This window comes from Leptonychotes weddellii, chromosome 6 (genome assembly GCF_054177405.1).
Source record: "Leptonychotes weddellii isolate Sample4059 chromosome 6, ASM5417740v2, whole genome shotgun sequence".
NCBI lineage: Eukaryota > Metazoa > Chordata > Mammalia > Carnivora > Phocidae > Leptonychotes > Leptonychotes weddellii.
This window is the reverse complement of record NC_138374.1, coordinates 77,595,768-77,619,889: the sequence shown is the minus strand read 5'-3', so window position 1 is coordinate 77,619,889 and position 24,122 is coordinate 77,595,768. Positions and strand designations below refer to the sequence as shown.

The following is a 24,122-nucleotide window of genomic DNA, read 5'->3' as shown; positions in this document are numbered from 1 at the left end:
GCTGCTACGTACCGGTAACAATCTTCAACACACAGACGACGGGAAACACGTGTCGGGGTTCGGGCTAAAGTTGAGAACCAGAAATCTACAAAAACTCAATTCGTGTTTTTTAAATACTTTATATGGTAAAAATACAGCAAAAATATTTTTTTTGTTGTTCAAAGAGGAAAAAGTATACTGCTATGGTCCCGGTTCTAAGGATGGGCTCAGCCGTCTCAGGCTCCTGGGCTGCGTGCTGCCGTGCAGGCGGACTCGGGCCGCGGCTCCTCCGGCTTCAGTCATTTATCAAAGCTAAAATCATACTGCGGAGAGAAGAGACGAGCGTTACCAGCGGCCCCTGAGCAATGTGCCGACAAGTCTGCTGTGTCCTGGCTTGTGTCTCTGAGGCTCAGCAAGGAACACTCATTTGAGCAAAAGTCAATCACTGCTACGGTTTTTACAAGAAGGACTACCTACTTGGGGCCTCTCAAAGCCCTGATTTTTTTCACAGAACAAAATAAATAACTGGGGTGGGGGTGGGAGTATAACCTAAAACCAACATTGGGCTAGAGTTCAGAAGAAACCATGTCCAGAAAACAAAAAACAAAACGTTAATCCCCTAGTCAGACCTCGCACCCGCCGTCCCGAGGCCCGGAACCCCTGCTCCCCATCCACCCGGGACGACCCTGCACGGACCTCACAGCGGCTGGCAGGGTGCACCTGGGCCTCGGGACGGGCCCGCTGCAGGCCCCGAGCGCTGAGCTCAGCGGCCCCCGCTTTTGCGCCTGACTCTGCGGAACCCCGGGCACCATCCACACAGCCTGACCGCGTCGGGCACGTGGCAGTCACTCGGTGGACACTCTGCTCAAACCACACCACGGCCAACAGGGGCGAAAGGACCATCATCATGGCCCTGTACTGAAGTCAGCCTGGCTGTGCTAAGAGCAGAGGACCAGAATACACAGAAACCCCTTACACACCACTAATGGCGTCCTTAGTTGTCCAAATTTCACCACACTAGTGAACGCCGCGCACAGCATGGATTGACGGCAGTAGCTAATACTCCTGAAAGATTTTTGTGGGGCGCCTGGGGGCCTCAGCTGTTAAGCGTCTGCCTGCGGCCCAGGTCATGATCCCAAGGTCCTGGGATTGAGCCCCACATCGGGCTCCCTGCTCCGCGGGAAGCCTGCATCTCCCTCTCCCACTCCCCCTGCTTGTGTTCCCTCTCTCGCTGTGTCTCTCTCTGTCAAATAAATAAAAAAGAAATCTAAAGAAAAAAAATAAAAGATTTTTGCGAGTTAACTCTAGGTCAGCATAAACCCAAGTGTTTTACGTGCATTATCTCATTTAGTGCGGATCACAACCCAGTGAGGTAGGTACTAGTTACTATCCCATTTCCAGATGAAGAAATGGAAGCACAGAGAGGTTAAGAAACTAGCCCTGGGTCACACAGTAAGCAGCGGGACCCAGACTGCACCAGGCTGGCACCCAACCCAATACCAATGGCATCGAGTCCAGCACTCTCTAAAGATGGGCATTTTCCCCTCTAATTCCATGGGACAAACCCTGAGCATCAGCCACGCGGCAGGCGACCCAGATAGGACCAGCTGGAGAGGCCTGGTGAGGGGCCGGACGGCTGGGAATAAAGCCACCGACACAGCCGCAACCCCGAGCACGAGAAAGCGTGAGGAGCACGTCCTCTGAGACCAGACCGCTCCCTCATCGGGGGCGCAAGCGGTGGGTGCACCCAGGAGCGAGGCCACAGCAAGGTGGCGGACGTGACAAGCTCGGGAGCGAGGCAAGAAAGAGGGACGCAGCGTCTCCCAAACCAGCTACAAAGGCTGCCTGCCTTACACTCAGTTGTGCGGGGTACCCCCTCGGCCTGCCCCCAGCGGCTGCCCGGCCCCTCCGCCCGCCGCCAGTACCATGCCACGGAGCCAATCCCTGCCAACCCCGGAGACTCGTGTGCGCTTTCAAATCCCAGGACTTGGCGTCTACACCTCGTCCTCCCCTCCCCCTCCGCAAACCTGCATCCCCCGCCCCCCCCCCGCCCCCAGGGCCCCGCTGTGACCGAGAGCAGCCACGCAGGACAGCCGCAAGCGACACGGCTCCCAGCCCTGCCCGCGGCCTCTCCAGAAACAACTATGAGGGAACTTCTCTGGCGGCCCAGATACCTTCAACTTGGTTTCACTTTAAAGTCAGAAAAGCCAGAAGACGGTGTGTCATCGTGTCTTAATATTACATTTCTTTGGGGCCCCTGGGGGGCTCAGTCGTTAAGCATCTGCCTTTGGCTCAGGTCATGGTCCCAGGGTCCTGGGATCGAGCCCCGCATCAGGCTCCCTGCTCGGCAGGGAGTCTGCTTCTCCCTCTCCCTCTGCCCCTGCTTCTCCCTCTCCCACTGCCCCCTGCTTGTGTTCCCTCTCTTGCTGTGTCTCTGTCAAATAAATAAAATCTTAAAAATATATATATATAACATTTCTTTGCTCTTTATTTTTCACTGTTAAGGATTAAAAATTAAACACGTAAGGAGTGACGTATAGTTCGAGAATCAGAAAATGATACCAGTGTGCTTTTTCTATCCCAGTTTTTAAATTATTTAACTTACTTATATTTAAACTCAAGTTAGTTAACATAGGTATCCATAGATTATCTAAATATCGATATATCTGTATATATATGGAGAGAGAGAGTTTTTTTTTTTTAAGTAACTCTATGCCCAATGTCCCTCCTTTTATTTTAAAAACCAGGACAGGGCTCCTGGCTGGCTCAGTTGGTGGAGCGTGGGACTCTTGATCTCGGGGCTGGGAATTCGAGCCCCATATTGGGCATAAAGATTACTTTAAAAAAAAATTAATAAAATACAGAAAAGCAAATATGATCAATAATGAAAACAAAGGAATCTAACCTAATTTCAATCCCATTTGTTTGTGGCTGGAATAAGCCCAGCAGACGGATTTTAGGAAGCCCGCTTTATCAGGCAGAGGCTAAAATGGCTCTGACTTCAAAACTGTTTCAGACAAACAGCAATTTTTTAAAACTGCCATCTCTATGCAGTTTTTAATTACTGGAACCCTCTGAATGACAGCAGTTTAGTTCAACACAAGTTCTTCCTAAGAGTCCTCATGCCTGTGTGAAAAATTTAAATTTACCTGGGGATAAGAATAGGCATGATCTAGTTAAGCTTGCATACAAAGGTTAAGCCTGACTTCTGGCCTCCTAAACCTTAACGAAATCATAGGCACACAACAATCTTGTCTCTCTTCCTTGTTCTGTTCATCGGCCTCTGACAGGTAAAGAGGGTGGCACGTTTATCTCTACAACGTAACTTAACATGGGACGCATGAGGCTTCCCATGTCTGAGGGCCAGGCCTCGCTGGTGGCACTCACCTCCCATGTGCCGAGACCTGGAGGCTGACACGGTTCTACCCGAATGGGCCACCTGGCTCGCGGGCGAGGCAGCGCCACACTCAGATCCTCAGGGCCGACAAAGACCGGGCCAACTCTCAGCTCTCCGCGCCTGGCCCCCAGGAGACCCGCGGCAGGCCGGTCCCTAGGAGCGCGGCCAGCACCGCTCAGGACCGGCAGTGAGGTCTGGACACCAGGGAAGGAAGGGAGAGCACGGGGACAGCGTTGGGGCTGAGGAGGAGCGAATGCCACAGAGCTGCTCCAGCGCAGGTCACAGCGCACGGGTCCTATGGCACTTTTATACAAAATGCACACAGCCGCCGGCATCCCGCAGGACCCCCCGGAGCTCTGGGTCGCCCGCGCTAAGTCCTGCAGGCCAGTGGTCTCACCTGCAGAGAGCAGGCATCGCAAACCGGGCAGGGCCACGACGCTGTACACTCACCTGTAGAGATACATGAAGAAACAGAGCAGGTGGAAGCCCAGCTTGATCATGGCTTCCTTCATGTGCGACTTCAGCTGCCCCCGGTTATGTATCTCTGTCGGATCAAACACTCCCATGTTCCCACTCGGCACCATAATGAACCTGGTGAGCACAGTCAAAGGGAAAATCAAACCGTCAGTATAAATACTCAAAAGTAAGTACCCTATAACAGCCAACCTTTAAAAGTGAACCAATCATAGGGGCGCCTGGGGGCTCAGTCAGTTAAGCGTCTGCCTTCAGCTCACGTCATGACCCCAGGGTCCTGGGATCGAGCCCCTGCTCAGCGGGAGGCCTGCTTCTTCCCCTCCTACTCCCCCTGCTTGTGTTCCTTCTCTCACTGTGTCTCTGTCAAATAAATAAAAAATAAATAAAATCTTTAAAAAAAAAAATTATAGCAGCCTTAAATTCCGACCAGATATGGACAGGGCGCCACGTGGTTTTCCTTTGAAAGACACAACACTTGTTAATTTGTGCTGTAATTTTCCGCCCTCTGAAACAGAACAGTGACAATCTGGAGAAGGATATTTTATGCATCGAGACCCTTTTACCCACCTGTAGGTAACTCCTAAACTGGTCATACCTACAGCCATTTTCCACCGGACACAAGTAAAGGGGACTCCAAACCAAAGCAATTTTACCAAGTTCTTAGAAACCTCTTTATTTAGAAAGTTCTAAAATAATTAATGCAACATCTTTATTAAAAAAGATTTATTCATTCGAGAAAGGGAGAGAGCATAAGCAAGCAGCGGGAGTGGGAGAGGGAGAAGCAGGCTCTCCGCTGAGCGGGGAGCCCGATGCGGGGCTCGATCCCAGGACCCTGGGATCATGACCTGAGCCAAAACCAAGAGTCGGACGCTCAACTGACTGAGCCACCCAGGCGCCCCTTAATGCAATATCTTTATAAGGAGCAGTGTCAAACATAATTATTCCCATTTCACAAAAGATAGAAAAGAAAAATTCCATGAAAAGAGAGACTCTATGTCCAGATGAGAGCCCTCCTCTGTGGTGCTCCTGCTGATCCGGAGATAACCCGCCTCAGTCCGCACGGTTCGTAAATGGCGCCCAGCTTACAAGCACAATTTAAAGAAGACAGAATGGAAATGATTTACAGTAAGTACCACCATGGTAAAAACAAAACTCCTCTTCAGTTAAGACAGCAGATAGTTGAGTCAACATGTAATGTCTAGCTTTACGTAACTTTGTTACAAACACAGGATATTATTAAATACTAATACTCTAACAAGCCAGGAATCTACTTCCCATAGTGGTGGAGGCCTGGCCACAACGGGACAAGTGAAGGCAGAAGAGAACGGCTCGGCCAGCGTGCACCTCCTTCCGACTCTGAACCAATTCCACCCAGTGTTCCCACACACAGAAGAGTCCAGTTGTTTTTAAAAAAGCCCCGAAGAGACTACGTTCAACATATGGTGGAGTCTTCTAGGCTTTCGTATTTATTTCACGTCACTGTGTATGTCACAGTCTTCTTTCCCCAAAGGACGAGTCACTCCAGGAGGGTCCAGCAGTGTAAGTATCCGGGTGGCAAAACGCCGACTGCCCCCGCCACTAGTACGATGATGACGTGTCCTGACCTTGCGCCGTCCCCGACCCCTTCCTGCCACACACACGGTTTCTCAGCAATAACTTCTGTGAAGTGCAAGTGCCCCTGAGGCCCACAAATCTGAAACTCTCCCCCAAATCCTGCAGCCCATCTAGAGCTGAGTGGAGGGTGACACGTGAGTGTGCAGACAACACCTCAGCTCCATCTCTGATGACAGTCTTGTCCTCCTCTGCCGTCCAGGTGACCTCGCAGCGCCATCACCATTTTTCCCGGTGGTCCTGACGGGCTCTCCGCCCCACCCTTCACAGGCCGCCTCCCTCCTAGCGCCGCGTCCACGGTGGTCTCCTCCGCATTCCTGCATCCCGACCTCCGTCCAGCTCCACGGCCTCACCCCAGACTCTGAACGGGCTTCCCTACCTCCTGGCTTTTCTCCACCATCCAATCGATACTACACAAGGCTTCCAGAAAAGTCTTCCCAAAGATACTTTACTTCATCAATTTAGTTACTCAAAAACATACAAAGACTACATGAATGGGCTACTAAGCACATTAAAAGGTCCTCAATTCCCTTAGTCATTAGGGAAATGTAAATCAAAACCACAGTGAAACACCACAGCCAGCAGGATGGCTAAACTAAAAAGATCCAGGGGCGCCTGGCTGGCTCCATTGGAAGGGCACGCGACTCCTAATCTCGGGGTCAAGAGTTCGAGCCCCTCGCTGGATGTGGAGAGGACTTAAATAAAAACAAATGTAAGAAAGAAAGACACACAACAGGTTGGCGAGGATGTGGGAAAAGTGGAACCCTCGTAACACAGCTGAAGAGAAGGTAAAATGGTGCAACTGCACCTGGGCAGTTCCTCGGCAGGTTAAACATAAACTTACCATATGACGCAATTCCACTCCTAGGAAAAATGAAAACGTATGTCCACACAAAAATGTGCACATGAATGTTCAGGAGAATTATTCATAACAGGCAAAAAACAAACAATTCAAATGCCCATCAAGTGCAAATGGACACACAAAATGTAGTCTATCTGTACACTGGAATATTATTCAGCAATACAAGGGAGTGAAGAACCGACACCTGCCACCCACGGATGAACCTTGGAAACATTACAGCGCGTGAGAAAAGCCTGTCATAGAAGAGCACATACTGAACTCTTCTACGACGTGTCTGTGCAGAATGGGTCTTAGGAGACAGAACGTACTCTGGTCGCTGCCAAGGGCCGGGAGGGGAGGGCAGGAAGGAGTGACTGCTAACACGTAGAGGGCTTCCCTTTGGGGTGATGAACCTGTTCTAAAATAGACTGTGGTGATGGCTGCTTAAATCTATAAATACACCAAAAACATATCAAAAAGAATACTTTAAATGGGTGAATTCTGGGCACCTGGGTGGCTCAGTTGGTTAAGCGACTGCCTTCGGCTCAGGTCATGATCCTGGAGTCCCGGGATCGAGTCCCGCATCGGGCTCCCTGCTCGGCAGGGAGTCTGCTTCTCCCTCTGACCCTCCTCCCTCTCATGCTCTCTCTCATTCTCTCTGTCTCAAATAAATAAATAAAATCTTAAAAAAAATAAAAATAAAAAAATAAATGGGTGAATTCTATGCTACCAGTACTCGTATTTATGTATCAACTCCTTGGACCAGGATTCTCTGTGACCCATCCTAATCAACATTACCAGCTTTGTCTATTCCTACCCCTCATCTACGTGACTGCCACCGGGTTAGTGCTTAAATATGCCTTGCGTGTCAGCCTCCTGGTTTCCCTTCCAGCCCTCCCCCTCCCCGTACCTGGCACACCAGGAGATTCCCTCACCCACCCTGCACAGCTCCACTCACACCCGCCCTCCTGAGAGGCCCGAGCGCAGCCATCCGACTCCCTCCTAGCCGGGGTTCCCCACCGCTCATCAGGCCCTGCAGCCCACCTCTCACTGACCTAGAGTATTTTGTTATTCTGTGTTTTGCCTCTTTGTCCACTTCATATGTCTGCATCCCCAAAAGCGTAAAGTGCAGACATCTGAAAAGAGGGGAAGGATCCATCTGTTGGTTTTTTTAACCTTTCTATTTTTTTAATTTTTTTTTTAAAGATTTTATTTATTTGACAGAGACACAGTGAGAGAGGGAACACAAGCAGGGGAAGTGGGAGAGGGAGAAGCAGGCTTCCCACGGAGCAGGGAGCCCGATGCGGGGCTTGATAGGTGCCCCTATTTTTTTTAATTTTTTAAAAAATATTTTAGGGCGCCTGGGTGGCTCAGTTGGTTAAGCGACTGCCTTCGGCTCAGGTCATGATCCTGGAGTCCCTGGATCGAGTCCCGCATCGGGCTCCCTGCTCAGTGGGAAGCCTGCTTCTCCCTCTGACCCTCCCCCCTCTCATGTGCTCTCTGTCTCTCTCATTCTCTCTGTCTCAAATAAATAAATAAAATCTTTAAAAAAATAAAATAAAATAAAAAAAAATAAAAAATATTTTATTTATTTATTTGACAGAGAGAGAGAGTGAGCACACACAAGGAAGGGGAGTGGGAGAGGGAGAAGCAGACTCTCTGCTGAGCAGGGAGCCCAATGCGGGACTTGATCCCAGGACCCTGAGATTATGACCTGAGCTGAAGGCAGACACTTAATGACCGAGCCACCCAGACGTCCCCCCTAACCTTTTTAAAAAGAAGGTAAATTTATGAACAACCGTCAATCTGTCGCGGCCATCATCAGGGCAATAAACCCACATGATCTCTGTGATGACAGGAAACAGAAGCTATGGACTTTATCATCCCCCCCAATAAAACCTCACAGAGCCAGGGTGCCTGGGGGGCTCAGTCGTTAAGCGTCTGCCTTCAGCTCGGGTCGTGATCCCAGAGACCTGGGATCGAGCCCCACGTCGGGCTCCCTGCTCAGCGGAGAGCCTGCTTCTCCCTCTCCCACTCCCCCTGCTTGTGTTCCCTCTCTCGCTGTGTCTCTCTCTGTCAAATAAATAAAATCTTAAAAAAAAAAAACCTCACAGAGCCTCTGCCAGGCTGTACTCTGCACAAAGAAGCCGCACCCAAGCCTGCTCTTCTGCTGGCACCTGCTCGTGTGCTGGGGTATCGCTGAGATGCAGCCTCAGAGGTTCCCGCTCTCACTCCCAAATTCGTGTTCTGCTCAGTGTGACCATGGGGACACTAAGCCGTGCTCAAAGTCTGCGAGGGACTGCACCTCAGCAGGTGGGTCAGGAGCCCGTGCTTCTAGCGGAGCTCAGGTCAGGGGGCTGGTCTACGGGATGACCATGGGAGAGCAACAAGAAACTGATAAGAAAAAGTTATTCTTTCCCTCCAGAAAAGAGGTAGAGAGATTTAAAATCTCTTCCCTAGCTCAAGTTCTAGTCTCACGATCTCATATAAATTCATTCCCCCAAATCCAGTCACTTCCTCATCCTCAGGGCTTCCATTACCACGTGCTCCCTATCTCCTTCCCACCCCTCCTTTATTATTTTCTTTGTCCTTCTTTTTCTAACTGCACTTTTAAAAAAATCACACATATGAGGCACCGGGCTGGCTCAGTCCGAAAAGCATGTGACTCCTGATCTTGGGGTCGTGAGTTCGAGCCACACATTGGGTGCAAAGATTACTAAACAAAATAAATAAACTGTAAAAAGGTAATAAATAAACTTTAAAAAATAAATAAAAATTAAAAATCACATTTAGGGGCGCCTGGGTCGCTCAGTCATCAAGCGTCTGCCTTCGGCTCAGGTCATGATCCGGGATCCTGGGATCGAGCCCCACATCGGGCTCCCTGCTCGGCGGGAAGCCTGCTTCTCCCTCTCCCACTCCCCCTGCTGTGTTCCCTCTCTTGCTGTGTCTCTCTCTGTCAAATAAATAAATATAATCTTTTAAAAAAATAAAAAAATAAAAATCACATTTAAAAAATAAAAATTAAAAATCACATATAAAGATCAGCTGATTTTACCCCAAAACTAGATAAAAGTTTAAAAAAAAACAAAAAACAAACCTAAAAATTTAGCAGAACTAAAAATAATCCCAAATTTGTCAACATTATCCCACAGTTCACAAGAAAATACATACTGTACAAGTGCCCAACTATACTATTATATCCAATTAGTGTTTACACCAAGCTATGTTTGAAAAGCTTCCTAAATTCGTTAAGTTAGAATTCTGATGTTATCCAGTCTGCAGACTTTAAAATAAAATTCTCTCTGGAGCGTTCCAAATATACTCTAATTAAAAACCTGCAGATAGGGCGCCTGGGTGGCTCAGTTGGTTAAGCGACTGCCTTCGGCTCAGGTCATGATCCTGGAGTCCCGGGATCGAGTCCCGCATCGGGCTTCCTGCTCGGCGGGAAGTCTGCTTCTCCCTCTGACCCTCCTCCCTCTCATGCTCTCTGTCTCTCATTCTCTCTCTCGCAAATAAATAAAATCTTAAAAAAAAAAAAAAAATTTAAAAACCTGCAGATATAAGTAACAAGAATCTTATATTCTCAGACTTTTGATCATTCTTAATGTAAAACCCATAAGTCCTTAGACATCACAACTAAACATTCCATATTTTTTAAATTTACACATGTAAACTTGTGTTTTTATCACAAGAGTAGCCCATGTAAATTGCTACTTGTCCAGTATACCAAAGGAAACAAAAACATATGCTGATTTAATGTAGGATTCTGCGGTCATGTGTTTCATGACTGGCACATATTTTATTGCAGAAAAAAAGCTATTACATCTTTTTAAATTTTTCTTTAAATTGCTGTGACACAAAGCCGCAAACAAACTATACTCACCGATATATATTCCAAGTGGCAACAGGCAAGTTGAGAAGGAAGATGAACCAGTGCAATGAAACGAGCATTAATACAGTGACAATGGTATGGCCAATCAATTCTGGAATTACCCACTGCAAGGGAAGAACACAGTATTACATCTCCCTGCTGTGCTCTTCCTGAATGTGCATGTTATTTGAAGCTAAATCAGTGAATACACAGAGAATTTACAAGCTCGTGTTTCAAGATTATTTTTAGACTCAGATCACCCAGATCTCCATACTGCAGGAACTGCTTACCCCATGCAAATACATCAAGGCACAGCTTAAAAATAATGTCCTTAAATTTCAATTATGTTTTATCCTAAGCAAAGGTTCAGATTCATTCACGAAGAAGGCATGACTGACAACCGGGGGGAAAATGGAGCATCATTTACTTTCTAGTCCAGAGTCTGTGCTAAAGCCTCTTACTCTAATTTGCGGTGGTTTATATCCCAATATATAATGCCTTGCAAGTCAGAGTATCAATCTTCAACATTTTCCAATCTCCAGAATCCTGCAGGGAAATCACTTCACACACACGCACGCACACAAAAGGTACTGTAACAGCTCACATTAACAGCTCAAAGTTGAATATGGGGCGCCTGGGTGGCTCAGTTGGTTAAGCGTCTGCCTTCGGCTCAGGTCATGATCGCAGGGTCCTGGGATGGAGCCCCACGTCGGTGGAGAGCCTGCTTCTCCCTCTCCCTCTGCCTGCCTCTCTGCCTACTCGTGCTTTCTCTCTGTCAAATAAAATCTTTTTTTTTTTTTTAAAGATTTATTTATTTGAGAGAGAGAATGAGAGACAGAGAGCACGAGAGGGAAGAGGGTCAGAGGGAGAAGCAGACCCCCCCGCCGAGCAGGGAGCCCGATGATGCGGGACTCGATCCCGGGACTCCAGGATCATGACCTGAGCCGAAGGCAGTCGCTTAACCAACTAAGCCACCCAGGCGCCCCCAAATAAAATCTTTAAAAAAAAAAGAAGTTGAACAAATATGGTAATGAAGCAGGATGCCAGCCTACTGGCCTTCCAGCACCCACTGCCCTTCTGTATGCTCTCTTTGTTAACTGTGCAATAGTCTAGTTCTCATGCACCAGAGCTATTAGGTCCTCCATTCACCAATAATCTTCCTCCGCTATGAATAGAGATTTTTCTTTTAAAGGAAATTTATTTACGCAGACACAAACTGGTAATCCCCACTTGCAGAAATAAGAGGTTAAGTAATTTGCCCAAAGTCAGCTACTTAGTGGTAGAACAATACAGTATAAGCCCAAACACACTGGCCCCAGGGCTCTCTGCACTTAGATTTTAGAGAGTGTTTTTGGAAACAAAGAAGGGATTTGCTAGGCCTTAAACCTAATTTGCAATCAACTGGAACTTTTTAATATGTAATACGGATTTTTTTAAAGTGTAACCAATTGGGGCACCTAGGTGGCTCAGTCGTTAAGTGTCTGCCCTGCCTTCGGCTGGGGTCATGATCCCGAAAGCCCCGCACTGGGCTCCCTGCTCAGCGGGAAGCCTGCTTCTCCCTCTCCCACTCCCCCTGCTTGTGTTCCCTCTCTCGCTATGTCTCTCTCTGTCAAATAAATAAATGAAATCTTAAAAAAAAAAAAGAGCCAATTTAAAAGAATAAAAAAAAGTGTAACCAATTGCACATAGTGCTGACCAGTGCGAGCTCCAGAGTCAAACCTGGAGTGGAATTCCTGCTCTATCCTACTGATCAGCTTAGCAATCTTAGGAAAGGTCACCTACCCGCCCTGAGCTATGATTTTCTTCTCTATAAAATGGAGATGACGATCCTGCTGTACAGAATTAGATGGACAGCCCGCCGAAGCCACAGGCTGAGCGAGCACTCCTTACAGGGCAGCCGGGTTCCTGCTCCTCTTTCCGTGCCCTCCACCCACATGGCAGTAGCTCCCAAAGTGTATTTCTTACCGTGTTTTCCACAAACAAACTGGAAGCAAAAGTTTTAGGAAGTGATACTTAACATAATGATGCTTGCTTTACTTACTTTCAACCAAGCTCTATGTTTTCATTCTCTTCGCTGCTTAGCAATGTGTTCTTCCCCCAATTGCTCTCTGAATACCAGCACTAGGCTTACAGCCCCCAGCAGGAGCCTGGAAAATTCTCCTGTGGAGTAACTGAATAGTCGCAAGAGAGAACACAGACAGAACAACTGCCCTTGGGGTACCCCAACAAAAGTCCAGGTAGACTTCGGCCAACAGCCTGGAGCGCGCACGGGCTTCCCGTGAGTATTTTAGGGCTTTACCCTTACGTATGGACAGACAGCCATGAACCAGAAATTGAGGGAAGCCTCCAATATGAGAGGGGAGAACGCAGAGGGAAAGGAGCTTGGAGGGAACAGAGATAATGGAGGAAGCAGAAGGAAATTTCAAAACCACTGTAATCAAAATTCTCAAAGAGCTAAAAAACTCAAACTTGAGCCAAGACAACAAGCTCTTATAAATGAAAACTTGACTTAAATGGTACGCACACTAGGAAATCAGAAGAGAGAGCAGAGGGAATCTTGAAACAAAAGGGTAGGAAAAAAACAGGGATAAAAATTTTAAAAAGGACCAAGCAGATAATCCAGCAGATGAATTATCCAGTGTGTGAAAGTTGTTGAAAGAGAAGGGGGGGGGCAGGTAGAGGGGGCACGTTATCAAAGAACGAACAGATCTCCCAGGTTGGAAGAGTCATCAGATGGCCGAAACAGGAAAAAAAAAAAAAAAAAAAGGTGGCCAAAACAGTGCATTGAAAAAGGCCTCAGCAAAGGCACACAAAGGTAAAGCCCTGCAAAATTCCCAAACACCAAGGATAAAAAAAGGTTCTACAACTTCTGGAGAGCACAAGGGGGGGAAAAAAAAAAAAGACGGGCGGGGGGGGATCACATAAAAGAGAAAGAAGAAATCAAAACGGCATCATACTGCCCGACGTGAATGACACTGGAAGTCAGAAGACTACTGACCAATGTCTTTCAAACTCTGAAAGAGAATCTTTGCTAACCTAGAATGCTATGCTCAGAGAAACTATCGCTCCTGGATAAGGACAAGACATTTTCAAACACGCAAGGCCTCCGAATTTAGTCCCCATGTACCAAATCTCAAGAAGCTACTCCAGCAAAATGGAGCAGTGGGCCAACAGAAAAGAAGACCTGACTTCTGCGGGCTGTGGGGTGGGCCTGAAAGCAGCCAGTCCAGACCACAGCAAGGACAGTGGTCTCGAGGAGAAAGGTCACCCGGAAAAAGAGCTCCCCGATAGATTATTTTAATGTTTGACCCACGTAGAAAATAGTACGGTAAAGCTTTAAAGATGTATCTGAAAAGACTTCGTAACAGGTAAGTGAAAACTAAGGAAATTTTTAAAATGCAGCAATTATTAACACTGGGAAAGAGAAAGCTATCCAGAAAAACACAAAAGAAAGAAAAAGATGATCACTGTCTACCATGAGGCTCAGTACCAAAAAAGATTTAGTACGTTATTGTAACAGTATATTGTAACAATGTAAACACTGAATATCAATTTAACTCAAAAAGGAAAACAGGGGAGGTGATGTTTAGGGAAGGAGGTACCTAAAAACTCAATCTATCATATTGACTCAGAAGTCAAGAGATGATACTTAAAATTGATAAATCAAGAAATAGCAGTACAAGCACTTAAAAGAGAAATATGGATATAAATATCAGAAACAATTAACAGCTCAAGTGTGGAAATCAGTTGCCCCTAAAAAGTATGACAGATTGGATTCAAAGGGGTCAGGCAGGGACTGCTGTTTTTCAGTGTGAGCTTTGTAGTACCTTTGAGTATGGTTGTGTGCAAGTATTACCTTCACAAAAGTAAAAGTTAACATTAAAGAAAGTGACTTAACTTCAAACCGAAGGGGTAATTTCTCAGTAGAAGAATCCAGGTAATATTATCTTTGCATTACAATTTTTATTTTTATAAACAAAAGCCCAATTAAATGCCCCCTAAAATACCCTCTAAAATATTGAGTAAGCAAGAAATATAAAAAGAAATACAACCCAGCTGGTAAAATACATTTTTTTTTTAAAGATTTTATTTATTTATTTGACAGAGAGAGACACAGCGAAAGAGGGACCACAAGCAGAGGGAGTGGGAGAGGGAGAAGCACGCCTCCCGCGGAGCAGGGAGCCTGATGCGGGGCTCGATCCCAGGACCCTGGGATCATGACCTGAGCCAAAGGCAGGCGCTTAACAACTGAGCCACTCAGGCGCCCCGGTAAAATATATATTTAATCATTCTTCTGAAGATGATGAGGACTGAAACTAATATAATACTGATTACATCTCAATTTTTTTAAAAGTCTTAAAGTACAGCAGATAAATACAAAATCTTTTCCTTAAATCTCTCACTGTATTAAACCATGCTCCGGAAAATTCAAAATAAAGAAAACAAGAAGAGGAGGAATATCGTTTATTAGTAATTTTAGTTTTCCACATGTGACTTTTTCCCCTCGTGGACCAGAGAAACGTTAAGCAGATGAAGAGGTGAAAAGACATGGGAATAATTTTTAGGTCAAGCCAAAAGCATCTCTCAGTATTCAGGGAATTGTTCTATGAACTTTTATCCAGAAAGCTCTTTGGTCTGCTCAGCCCATAAAATGAATCAGGACTAATTGGTTTCCCCCCATCCTGACAAACCCTGCAACTCAGGGTATTCTTGCCAACGTAAAGTTCTGACTATATACCAAAGGTAAAATGGCCTTGAAACAAATCAACTCATTAATTCCATTTCTCAGCAAGCCACTAAAAGAAGGTCGTCTTTTATGCAACAAAAAACAGCCTGAGCTTTTTTGTCACGAGCAGGGAGGATGGGTTTAGACACAGAAGACAAATACAATTACCCTCCTAATGAGCCTTTCTAAGTACTGATGGGCACAGGGACAAGGAAGAAGCACAGTAAAGAAACAAAATTTCCAGTGATGTCCTCTAGTTTGGTTCACGATCTAAAATACTGCAAAAACACAGTAGCTCTACAAACATTCCAATGAATAAGCAGCAACACGCACTTCAAAATCACATACACATAGGTTGGTCATCTATAAATAATCTCTAACGCAGAAAATGGAGAACCACCTTCAGCGCCAGAAATGAGTAAAGAAACGTCTTACCTTGTTTAATTTTGAGCAACATGATCTAGCATTAATGTAATCACATTCTAAATCAGACAGTGTAATGATCTGAGGACCAAGATAAGGAATTGTAAAACTTCTTTGAGAACAACTGTTTTTGTCTTTAAGTTTCAGACAGAAACCCAATTGCAGTGCAGAATTAGATTTGACTTGAAAAACTTTGTTATTTCCGTAAAGTTCACTCATTAGACAACTCAATTTTCTGATTTATATTCCTTCAACAAACTATTTTCAAAATAATCTTATTATGCTCAATTCTAAAGTGACCCACACAAGACCATTCAATCAGAGTTCCTCAAAAATCAGTGACTGTTAAGAAACGGAAAAAAAGACCTCTAAAAACAATTTAAATGTGAAAAACCTGAATTCCCAATAATAGGAAAAGTGTTTATTTATGACAGATCCATAAACTGTCTTTGAAGACTCAAGATGTGAAAAAAGAAAAGATACAAAACTATCAATACAGAGGCGCCTGGGTGACTCAGTCGTTAAGCGTCTGCCTTTGGCTCAGGTCATGATCCCAGGGTCCTGGGATCGAGCCCCACATCGGGCTCCCCGCTCTGCGGGAAGCCTGCTTCTCCCTCTCCCACTCCCCCTGCTTGTGTTCCCTCTCTCGCTGTGTCTCTTTCAAATAAATAAATAAAATCTTTAAAAACAAAACTATCAATACAGGATGGTCCTATGTCCGTACTGGTTATGTCTCCTTCCAGGTGATCTGTTTTCCTAATACTTTTCTCTATTTCCGAAACCTTAAACACATTAAACATACTTTATACTAGAATTAAGCAAAAAATGGTTTTCAGTACCAAATGTAAACTCTCGAGGACATGTGACACAGAAGGAAAAGTCCTCAACTGAACGATACAAGGCCTGAGATTTGCTGTGAAACGCTCCAACATCCCCTCCCCACCCAGGAAAGGAGAAAGCAAAATGCTGAAAGTCACTGTTGGTGACAGAAACTGGGTTTATTTCACTACGCTCTCTACTTTTATGCTTGAAAATGTCCAATGAAACAAGTAAAAATAAATAAATAAATAAATTCACCTAAATTCTAAACATTTCCATATGGATATTCCCCCTAACATCTCAACACAAAGTCAAACTCATCACTTTCTCCACAAATTGCCCGCCTCCAAATGTGTTTTCTGTCGATGACACAAGCACCATTTGCCCAGGCTCAAACCACGACAAGTTATTTCTGTCATCTGTTTCATATCCCACACCCAGCCTTCCTCCTCACTCCACCCATGAATCCCTCCTTTCACCCGCCCACACTCAGAGCTGTTTCAAACTCACACGGGCCCACTCCCCAGCGGTTTACTTTCCAGTCTTTCCCATTTCCAACCCACTCTGCAGATTCATCTTCCTAATACTCCATTTGCTTATGTCAAAAATGTTCAATGGCTCCCTACTGCCTAGAGGATAAAAGTGAAAGCCCTCCCTGCCTTAACACCAAAACCCTTCAAAATCTGCTCTAATCCAGCCTTTCCCACCTGACCTTCTACTACGACCAAAATCAACCACGTCCTCCAGATGGTCCATTCTTTAACCCGGTCATCCAGAAATGCCATACGGGCGCCTGGGTGGCTCAGTCGTTAAGCGTCTGTCTTCGGCTCAGGTCATGATCCCAGGGTCCTGGGATCGAGCCCCGCATCAGGCTCCCTGCTCCGCAGGAGGCGTGCTTCTCCCTCTCCCACTCCCCTTGCTGTGTTCCCTCTCTCTCTCTCTCTCGCTCTCGCTGTGTTTCTGTCAAATAAATAAATAAAATCTTAAAAAAAAAAAAATGCCATAAACACACCCGAATCTGCACCTCTGCTCTTGCCCGATTTTGAATATCCACCCCTTTCCTTCCGTGGTTTTCTCCATGGTTCAAAGTCCGGGAAAACTTCTATCCCTACAGAACTGCTACTCTGACCATTTTCTACCTCTTGCCTCTAATATTAAGCTAGTGCAACTATCCAAAAATACAGTAATACAATATGCTGAATCTCATCAAAACACACCCTAAATGTACCTGAATGTCTAAGTCAAATATTCCACCTAACATTTTTCCATGCACATAAATTGGTATAAGCCACGCCTATTTTGAACTATTAAGCCGAGCTTGCCAAACTGCAAATACAGAAATCCATGTTTCATTTCTCTGGAAGTCCCAGTTCCTTAGGTCACAAGAGGGACATAGGTCGTCAAAACTTAGGCCCGTGATTCTGCCCTTTCAGTCAGTTCACCAAACCTAAGAAAACTCAAGGTTCTCCCTCGACTGGCTGGCTCGGTTAGTACAGCATTTGAGTCTTGATCTTGGGGTTGTGAATTCCAGGCCCAGCCTGGGTACAGAGATTACTTAGAAATAAAATCTTAAAAGAACACAAAACCAACTCAAGGTTCTCCTCATTAGAATTCATCAGTTCAAGTAAAAAGTGCAGCTAACTGGGGCCGGGGAGGCAGACACGGTGCTGGGGGGCGCTGAAGCCGCGTTCTCGCTGTACACACCCAGAGCTGGGGAGTGAACAGGCCCCGCGATAAAGATAAGAAACCCCAGGCGGAGAGAGGTGAAGCACTGCGCACAGCAAACATCTAGCTAAGTAAGGGGTCCTGACTGCAAATTCCGTCCCTTTCCTCTCCAGCGGGCTGCCCGTCCACAGTACAGCAGGAGGTCACGCTGAAAGCACACGCTACAAACACCCTAAAGCCGGGGTGTTCTGTCAAACAGGAAGTTTACTTCCATCAGAAAGCACTACGAGGGAATTCCAAGGAAAAAAAACAATGCAATTCCGCATGTTTGTTTCCTAACACGTTAACGACTTGAACTGGAGGGTGCACTGGGCGACGACGAAGACTGGCGGCTCCCCGAGAGCAGGGTGCGGGTCCAAACCTCACGTGCGGGCCTGGACCCCAGTCTGAGGACGAGCACAGGAGCAAGTCTTCTGCGCGGGCGCCGCTTCGGCACGGACACAAGCGCACCCGGCCCCGCACGGTCCCACGCACGGTCCCCCGCAGAGGGCTGCTCCGGTCCCGGGCCCCGGCAGGCCCCGCACGACGCCCAAGTCCCAGGCGGGGCCCGGCCGCCAAGGCCCCGGCGCCACAAGGGCGGCGGGGGCTGTCGCCCACAGCGACCAGAGGCGGCACGTCGCGTCCGCTTGCCCGGGACCCCAGCGCCCCCCGCGGCCCCGCCAGGGAGGCCCGCCGCCCGGCCGCTCGGGGCGGGGCCGGTGCGCGGGGGCGGGGGCGGCGGGAGCTGCGGGCTTCCCGACGGGCCTTCCCGGCTGGGCCGTCCTCCCGCCCGGCTCGCCGCCCGGGTCCCGGTCCCGGCCGGGCCGCCCTCGCTCCCGCGCACCTGCCGGGCCCCGCCTCAGCCCCGTCCCCCGGGCGCCGGGCCCGGCCGGCCTCCGCCCGCCTCAGGCAAGGATACGAAGTACACCGAGAGGAAGATGAGCGCGCAACAGTCGAGGAGAGAGAAGACGAACACCACCGCCTCCATCCTCCTCCTCCGCCGCCGCCGCCGCTCCTTCCGTCAAACCTGCTCCGGCGCCCGCCGCGCCCGCCGCGCCCGCCCGCCCCTGATAGGCCCTCGCCGGGGCCGCTGGGGCGCGTAGTGCGGGCGCAACAGCGCGGCATGCTTGGAGTTGTAGTCCTCCCTCGAACCACCCGGCCGCCGTAGTTCTGGCACATGCTGGGAAGTGTAGTTCATGAGCACAACACCCGAGCAGGAGACGGGCTGAACGCTACCCTCAATCTGACTCCTTCCAGAATTTATGACAAGAATTAGCGAGCAGGGGCGTCTGGGTGGCTCAGTCGTTAAGCGTCTGCCTTCGGCTCAGGTCATGATCCCGGGGTCCTGGGATCGAGCCCCGCATCGGGCTCCCTGCTCTGCGGGGGGGCCTGCTTCTCCCTCTCCCACTCCCCCTGCTCGTGTCCCCTCTCTCGCTGTGTCTCTCTCTGTCAAATAAATAAATAAAATCTTAAAAAAAGAAAAAAAGAATTAGTGAGCATTTACTGAACACTGGTAATCTGCTGGATACCTGGTACAACTTATTATCATGTGCGATTTTTCTTTTGGATTCCGCGCAGGGTCCACAGGATCCCGGACTTGGCAATGCTAAGAGGTTTTCCTCCTGAAGCCCAAGTCTCGCCGGAATAATCCTTGGCTTACAGGTTGAGGCTTGCCCTTCCTGATCTCCGTTTCTCCAGAGGTTTCCCAGTCCCTTGCTTATTCTGTGACAGCAGCGATTCTCTCCACTCTAGACTTTAAGATTTTTGGAAGTGTTGTCATCTCATCCATTCATTCAACAACTAGTTACTGACTCCAGCCCCGCTACCTGCCACGACCTGCCCTACACCGAAGATACAGGAATGTGCGAGGCAGACAAGGCAATAAGTAGCGACCAAATACAGGGAAAAGGTCATCTTAAAGGCACATTATATCAAAGTCATACATTCATTCACCCAATATTTTCTGAGCAGCTAGCATATGCCAGTTACTGCACCTTAGGGATACATGATGGGGAAAAGTCCCCGCAGTCCTGTAGCTCCCATTACAGTGGAGGAGACAGAGGACAACAAAATTGTATTAATGACAAGTAGTTTTAAGAAATCTGAAGAGGACGGGGCGCCTGGGTGGCTCAGTTGTTAAGCGTCTGCCTTTGGCTCAGGTCATGATCCCAGGGTCCTCGGATCGAGCCCCGCATCGGGCTGCCTGCTCCGCGGGAAGCCTGCTTCTCCCTCTCCCCCTCCCCCTGCTTGTGTTCCCTCTCTCACTGTCTCTCTCTCTCTGTTGAAAAATAAATAAAATCTTAAAAAAAAAAGAGGGGCGCCTGGGTGGCTCAGTTGGTTAAGCGACTGCCTTCGGCTCAGGTCATGATCCTGGAGTCTCTGGATCGAATCCCTCATCGGGCTCCCTGCTCGGCAGGGAGCCTGCTTCTGCCTCTGACCCTCCCCCCTCTCATGTGCTCTCTCTCTCTCATTCTCTCTGTCTCAAATAAATAAATAAAATCTTAAAAAAAATAAAATAAAAAAAGAAAGAAAGAAAGAAAGAAATCTGAAGAGGACAGAGGAGGGGAAACAGTTGTAGACTGAGCCATCAGAGAAAGCCAGGCTGAGGAACTGACGTTTAATTTGAAATCTGAACAATAGCTCCCTGATGATTTGCAGGCAGAGTGTTTGCACAGACCCGATTGCTCACAGACACTTGCAGTCTTGAAGAAGAGGAGAGAAAGCAGTGTGGCTGTACTAGGATGAAGAAGGGTGTGAGAGTTTTGAGAGGACATCAGAGGGGGCAGTGCAAGGTCACACACGTCTTGGGAACCCTGGCAAGGAGTTTAACTTCTAATGTGATGATAAACCACAGGACAGTTTTAAGTATAGAAGTACCTTGATGTGGGGGCCCCTGGGTGGCTTAGTCGGATAAGCCTTTGTCTTCGGCTCGGGTCATGATCCTGGGTCCTGGGATCCAGCGTCCTGTCAGGCTCCCTGCTCAGTGGGGAGTCTGCTTCTCCTTCCCGCCCTGCTTTGCTCTCTCTCTCATGTGCTCTCAGTCTCTCTCTCTCTCAAATATATAAGTAAAATCTTAAAAAAAAAAAAAAAAGGTACCTTGTTCTGACATTCTAAAAATATCCTTCTGTTTGGTGCACTAAACGTATGAAAGGGGGACAAGTTTGCAAGGAGACCACTTAGGAGAGAAAAGAATGAATAGGGGAATTGGTATATTAGTATGAAGGCAAACCAACAGGATTTGCCTGACACAGCATAAGTTCATAGGATCATTAAAGGTCCATAGGTTAAAGCCAGACAGACAGGTAACAGATTATTTATAAACCAGCTATTACTACACTCTCTGCACCTTGTCCACACCTCTATCTGGCCGCTCACACACCACTCCTGGACAGCCCAGCCAGCCATGCCTTAGATTGCAATAAAAGTAACAGATTTTATTAGTGTTTGTGCCCCCAGGACCTTCCATCCTGTAAATAGCTGGAGTTTCAGAAATGTTTGCCAAATGAATGAACTATTTTGACTGTAAGGAGTCATTAAAATTATTCCAGATTTTCTTAACAACATAAACCTCATCTCCCATTCCTCTCAAGTTGGAGCAGAAAACACAGGCTATCCCATATTCGTTATCTGTTGCTTTATTCTGAGTTAATAAAAAAGGTGGTACCATCATCAAGGGTTAGAGTTACCAGTTCTAATTAAGATAGCCTTTGTCTCATCCTACTTGAAAACTCAAAACATGGTTGCAATGTCAAAACTATGGGGAAGGCAAAATTTTACAGAAGGATGTTGATCAAGATTAAAAAACAGTAAGTAGGGTGTGTGTGTATATATGTGTGTGTGTGTGTGCATATGTGTGAAAGAGAGAGATCAACACTTTTGTTTTAAAATATGGGTTGTATTTTATTTTTTATTTATTTTATTTATTTATTTTTAAGATTTTATTGATTTATTTGAGAGAGAGCACAAGCAGTGGGAGCAGCAGAGGGAGAGGGAGAAGCAGACTCCCCGCTGAGTTGGGAGCCTGACATGGGGCTCAATCCCAGGACCCTGGGATCATGACCTGAGCCAAAGGCAGACGCTTAACGACTGAGCCACCCAGGCGCCCATAGGTTATATTTTAAAAGTCCAAATTGAACTGTTTCGGTTTCCAGTCTGGCTTGTAAGGAGAGCTTGGAGATTACCACTGGGTCCTAACAACAAATAAAAAGCCAAACACACTGAAAAATCAACAATGCTTAGATCACTCAAAGAAGTGAGGTCACTCCTCGAAACAGGGGAGACAGACAGACCAGTACAATCACAACTTACCAAGGCAGAAACCTCCGGGAACCAGTACTGGGGCAGGAAATCCTGAACAGTCACTGACAAGAAGTTGGAGGCTCAGTGTGGACCAGCCTGAATATAAGAACTCCAGAGGGCTGGGGCGCCTGAGTGGCTCAGCTGGTTAAGTGTCTGACTCTTGATTGCAGCTCAGGTCATGATTTCAGGGTTGTGAAATCGAGCCCCGTGTGGGGCTCTGCGCTGGGCCTGGAGCTTGCTTGGAATTCTCTCTCTGCCCCTCCCCCTCCCTCTCTAAAAAAAAACCAGGAACAAAAACAATAAAGAAGAAGACTCCAGGGGCCACACTACTGTTCATCTTACCTCCTCGAGTTCTCCAAGGTTTTCCTAGTGACGATCAAAGAAAAACCCTCTTCCAACAGGGGAAGGCAAAGAAGTAGCCATTTGAAAATGCTAGAGTGGGACAGTGTTACTTGAGAGCAAACCTGGTTTAAGCATAAATGTATACTGCAAACTCTAGGGCAACCACTAAAAAAAAGTAAAAGAAGTGTAATTGATATGCTAAGAAAGAAGAGAAAAAGGAATCATATAAAATGCTCAATTAAAATCCCAAATGGCAGTGGGGCGCCTGAGTGGCTCGGTCAGTTAAACATGTGACTCTCAGTTTCGGCTCAGGTCACGATCTCAGGGTTGTGGGATCAAGCCTCCTGTCAGGCTGCAACAGCACAGAGTCTACTAAAGGTTCTTTCTCTCCTCTCCCTCTGACCCCCCACCCAAGGTCTTATGCTTTAAATAAATAAATAAAATCTTTAAATTTCCTTTAAAGTAAAGCTTAATTAAAAATAAATAAATAAGGGCCGCCTGAGTGGCTAAGTTGGTTAAGCGGCTGCCTTGGTCTCAGGTCCTGATCCCAGAGTCCCGGGATTGAGCCCTGTGTCAGGCTCCCGCAGGGAGCCTGCTTCTTCCTCTGCTCCTCACCTTGTTCACTCTGTCGCTCTCTCACACTTTCTCAAATAAATAAAATCTTAAAAATAAATAAATAAATAAAATCCCAGAAGGCAGAAAAAGAGTACAAGACAAAAATAAGAACAAAGACCAAGGCAACAAATAGAAACCAGTATGATAGCTATGAATCCAGCTTTATTGATTATCACTTTTTTTTTTAAGATTTTATTTATTTATTTGACAGAGAGACCACCAGAGAGAAAACACAAGCAGGGTAAGTGGGAGAGAGAGAGAAGCAGGCTTCCAGACGAGCAGGGAGCCCAATGTGGAACTCGATCCCAGCACCCTGGGATCATGACCTGAGCCGAAGGCAGATGCTTAACGACTGAGCCACCCAGGCGCCCTTGATTATCACTTTAAATGTCAATGGTCTAAATATACAAATTATAAGACAGGGATTATCCTAGTGCATCAGAAAACAAGACCCAACTATTATGTTGTCTAGAAGAAACTCACTTTAAACATAAAGACACATATAAATCAAATGTAAAGGGACAGTTGCGGTGAGAGTAAAACTTTAGTGTTCTCACCATCACAACAACAACAAAATGGATGTACTAACTAATCTTACTGTGGTGAACATTTTGCAATATATATGCACATCAAATCACTTTGTACACCTCAAACTTACACAATGTTGTATGTCAATTATATCTCAATAAAGCTGGAGGGAAAAAAAAGTGAAGGGATGGAGAAAGATATGCTACACTAACACTAATCAAAAGAAAGTGGGAGAAGTTATATTAATTTCAGACAAAGCAAACCTCAAAGCAAGAGAGATTACCAGGGATAAGAGGAGCACTGCATAATGATAAAAGGCCAATTCTCCAAGAAGACACAACAATCCTTAAAGCATATGCGCCTGGGGCGCCTGGGTGGCTCAGTCGGTCAAGCGTCTGCCTTCAGCTCAGGTCATGATCCCGGGGTGCTGGGATCGAGCCCCGCATCGGGCTCCCTGCTCAGCGGGGATCCTGCTTCTCCCTCTACCTCTGCC

At 46.9% G+C, this 24,122-nt stretch overlaps 1 protein-coding gene across 3 annotated transcripts; it reads right to left on the bottom strand.

Moving 5' to 3' along the window:
• Positions 1-103: 103 nt before the first annotated feature.
• Positions 104-22,178, bottom strand: CNIH4 (cornichon family member 4). 3 transcript variants are annotated; one of them, XM_081823023.1, is made up of 5 exons: positions 18,765-18,909; positions 15,335-15,403; positions 10,186-10,298; positions 3,827-3,967; positions 104-302 (listed from the first exon to the last, which is right to left on the bottom strand). In XM_081823023.1, the coding sequence occupies exons 1-5, from the start codon at positions 18,831-18,833 to the stop codon at positions 275-277; spliced, it is 420 nt and encodes a 139-aa protein (XP_081679149.1). In that variant the 5' UTR covers positions 18,834-18,909; the 3' UTR covers positions 104-274. The 3 variants fall into 3 exon arrangements, with proteins under 3 accessions (XP_081679149.1, XP_081679151.1, XP_081679150.1); XM_081823025.1 differs by lacking the exons at positions 15,335-15,403; positions 18,765-18,909 and adding an exon at positions 22,154-22,178; XM_081823024.1 differs by lacking the exon at positions 15,335-15,403 and having other exon boundaries at positions 18,690-18,828.
• Between the last annotated feature and the right edge of the window lie 1,944 nt (positions 22,179-24,122).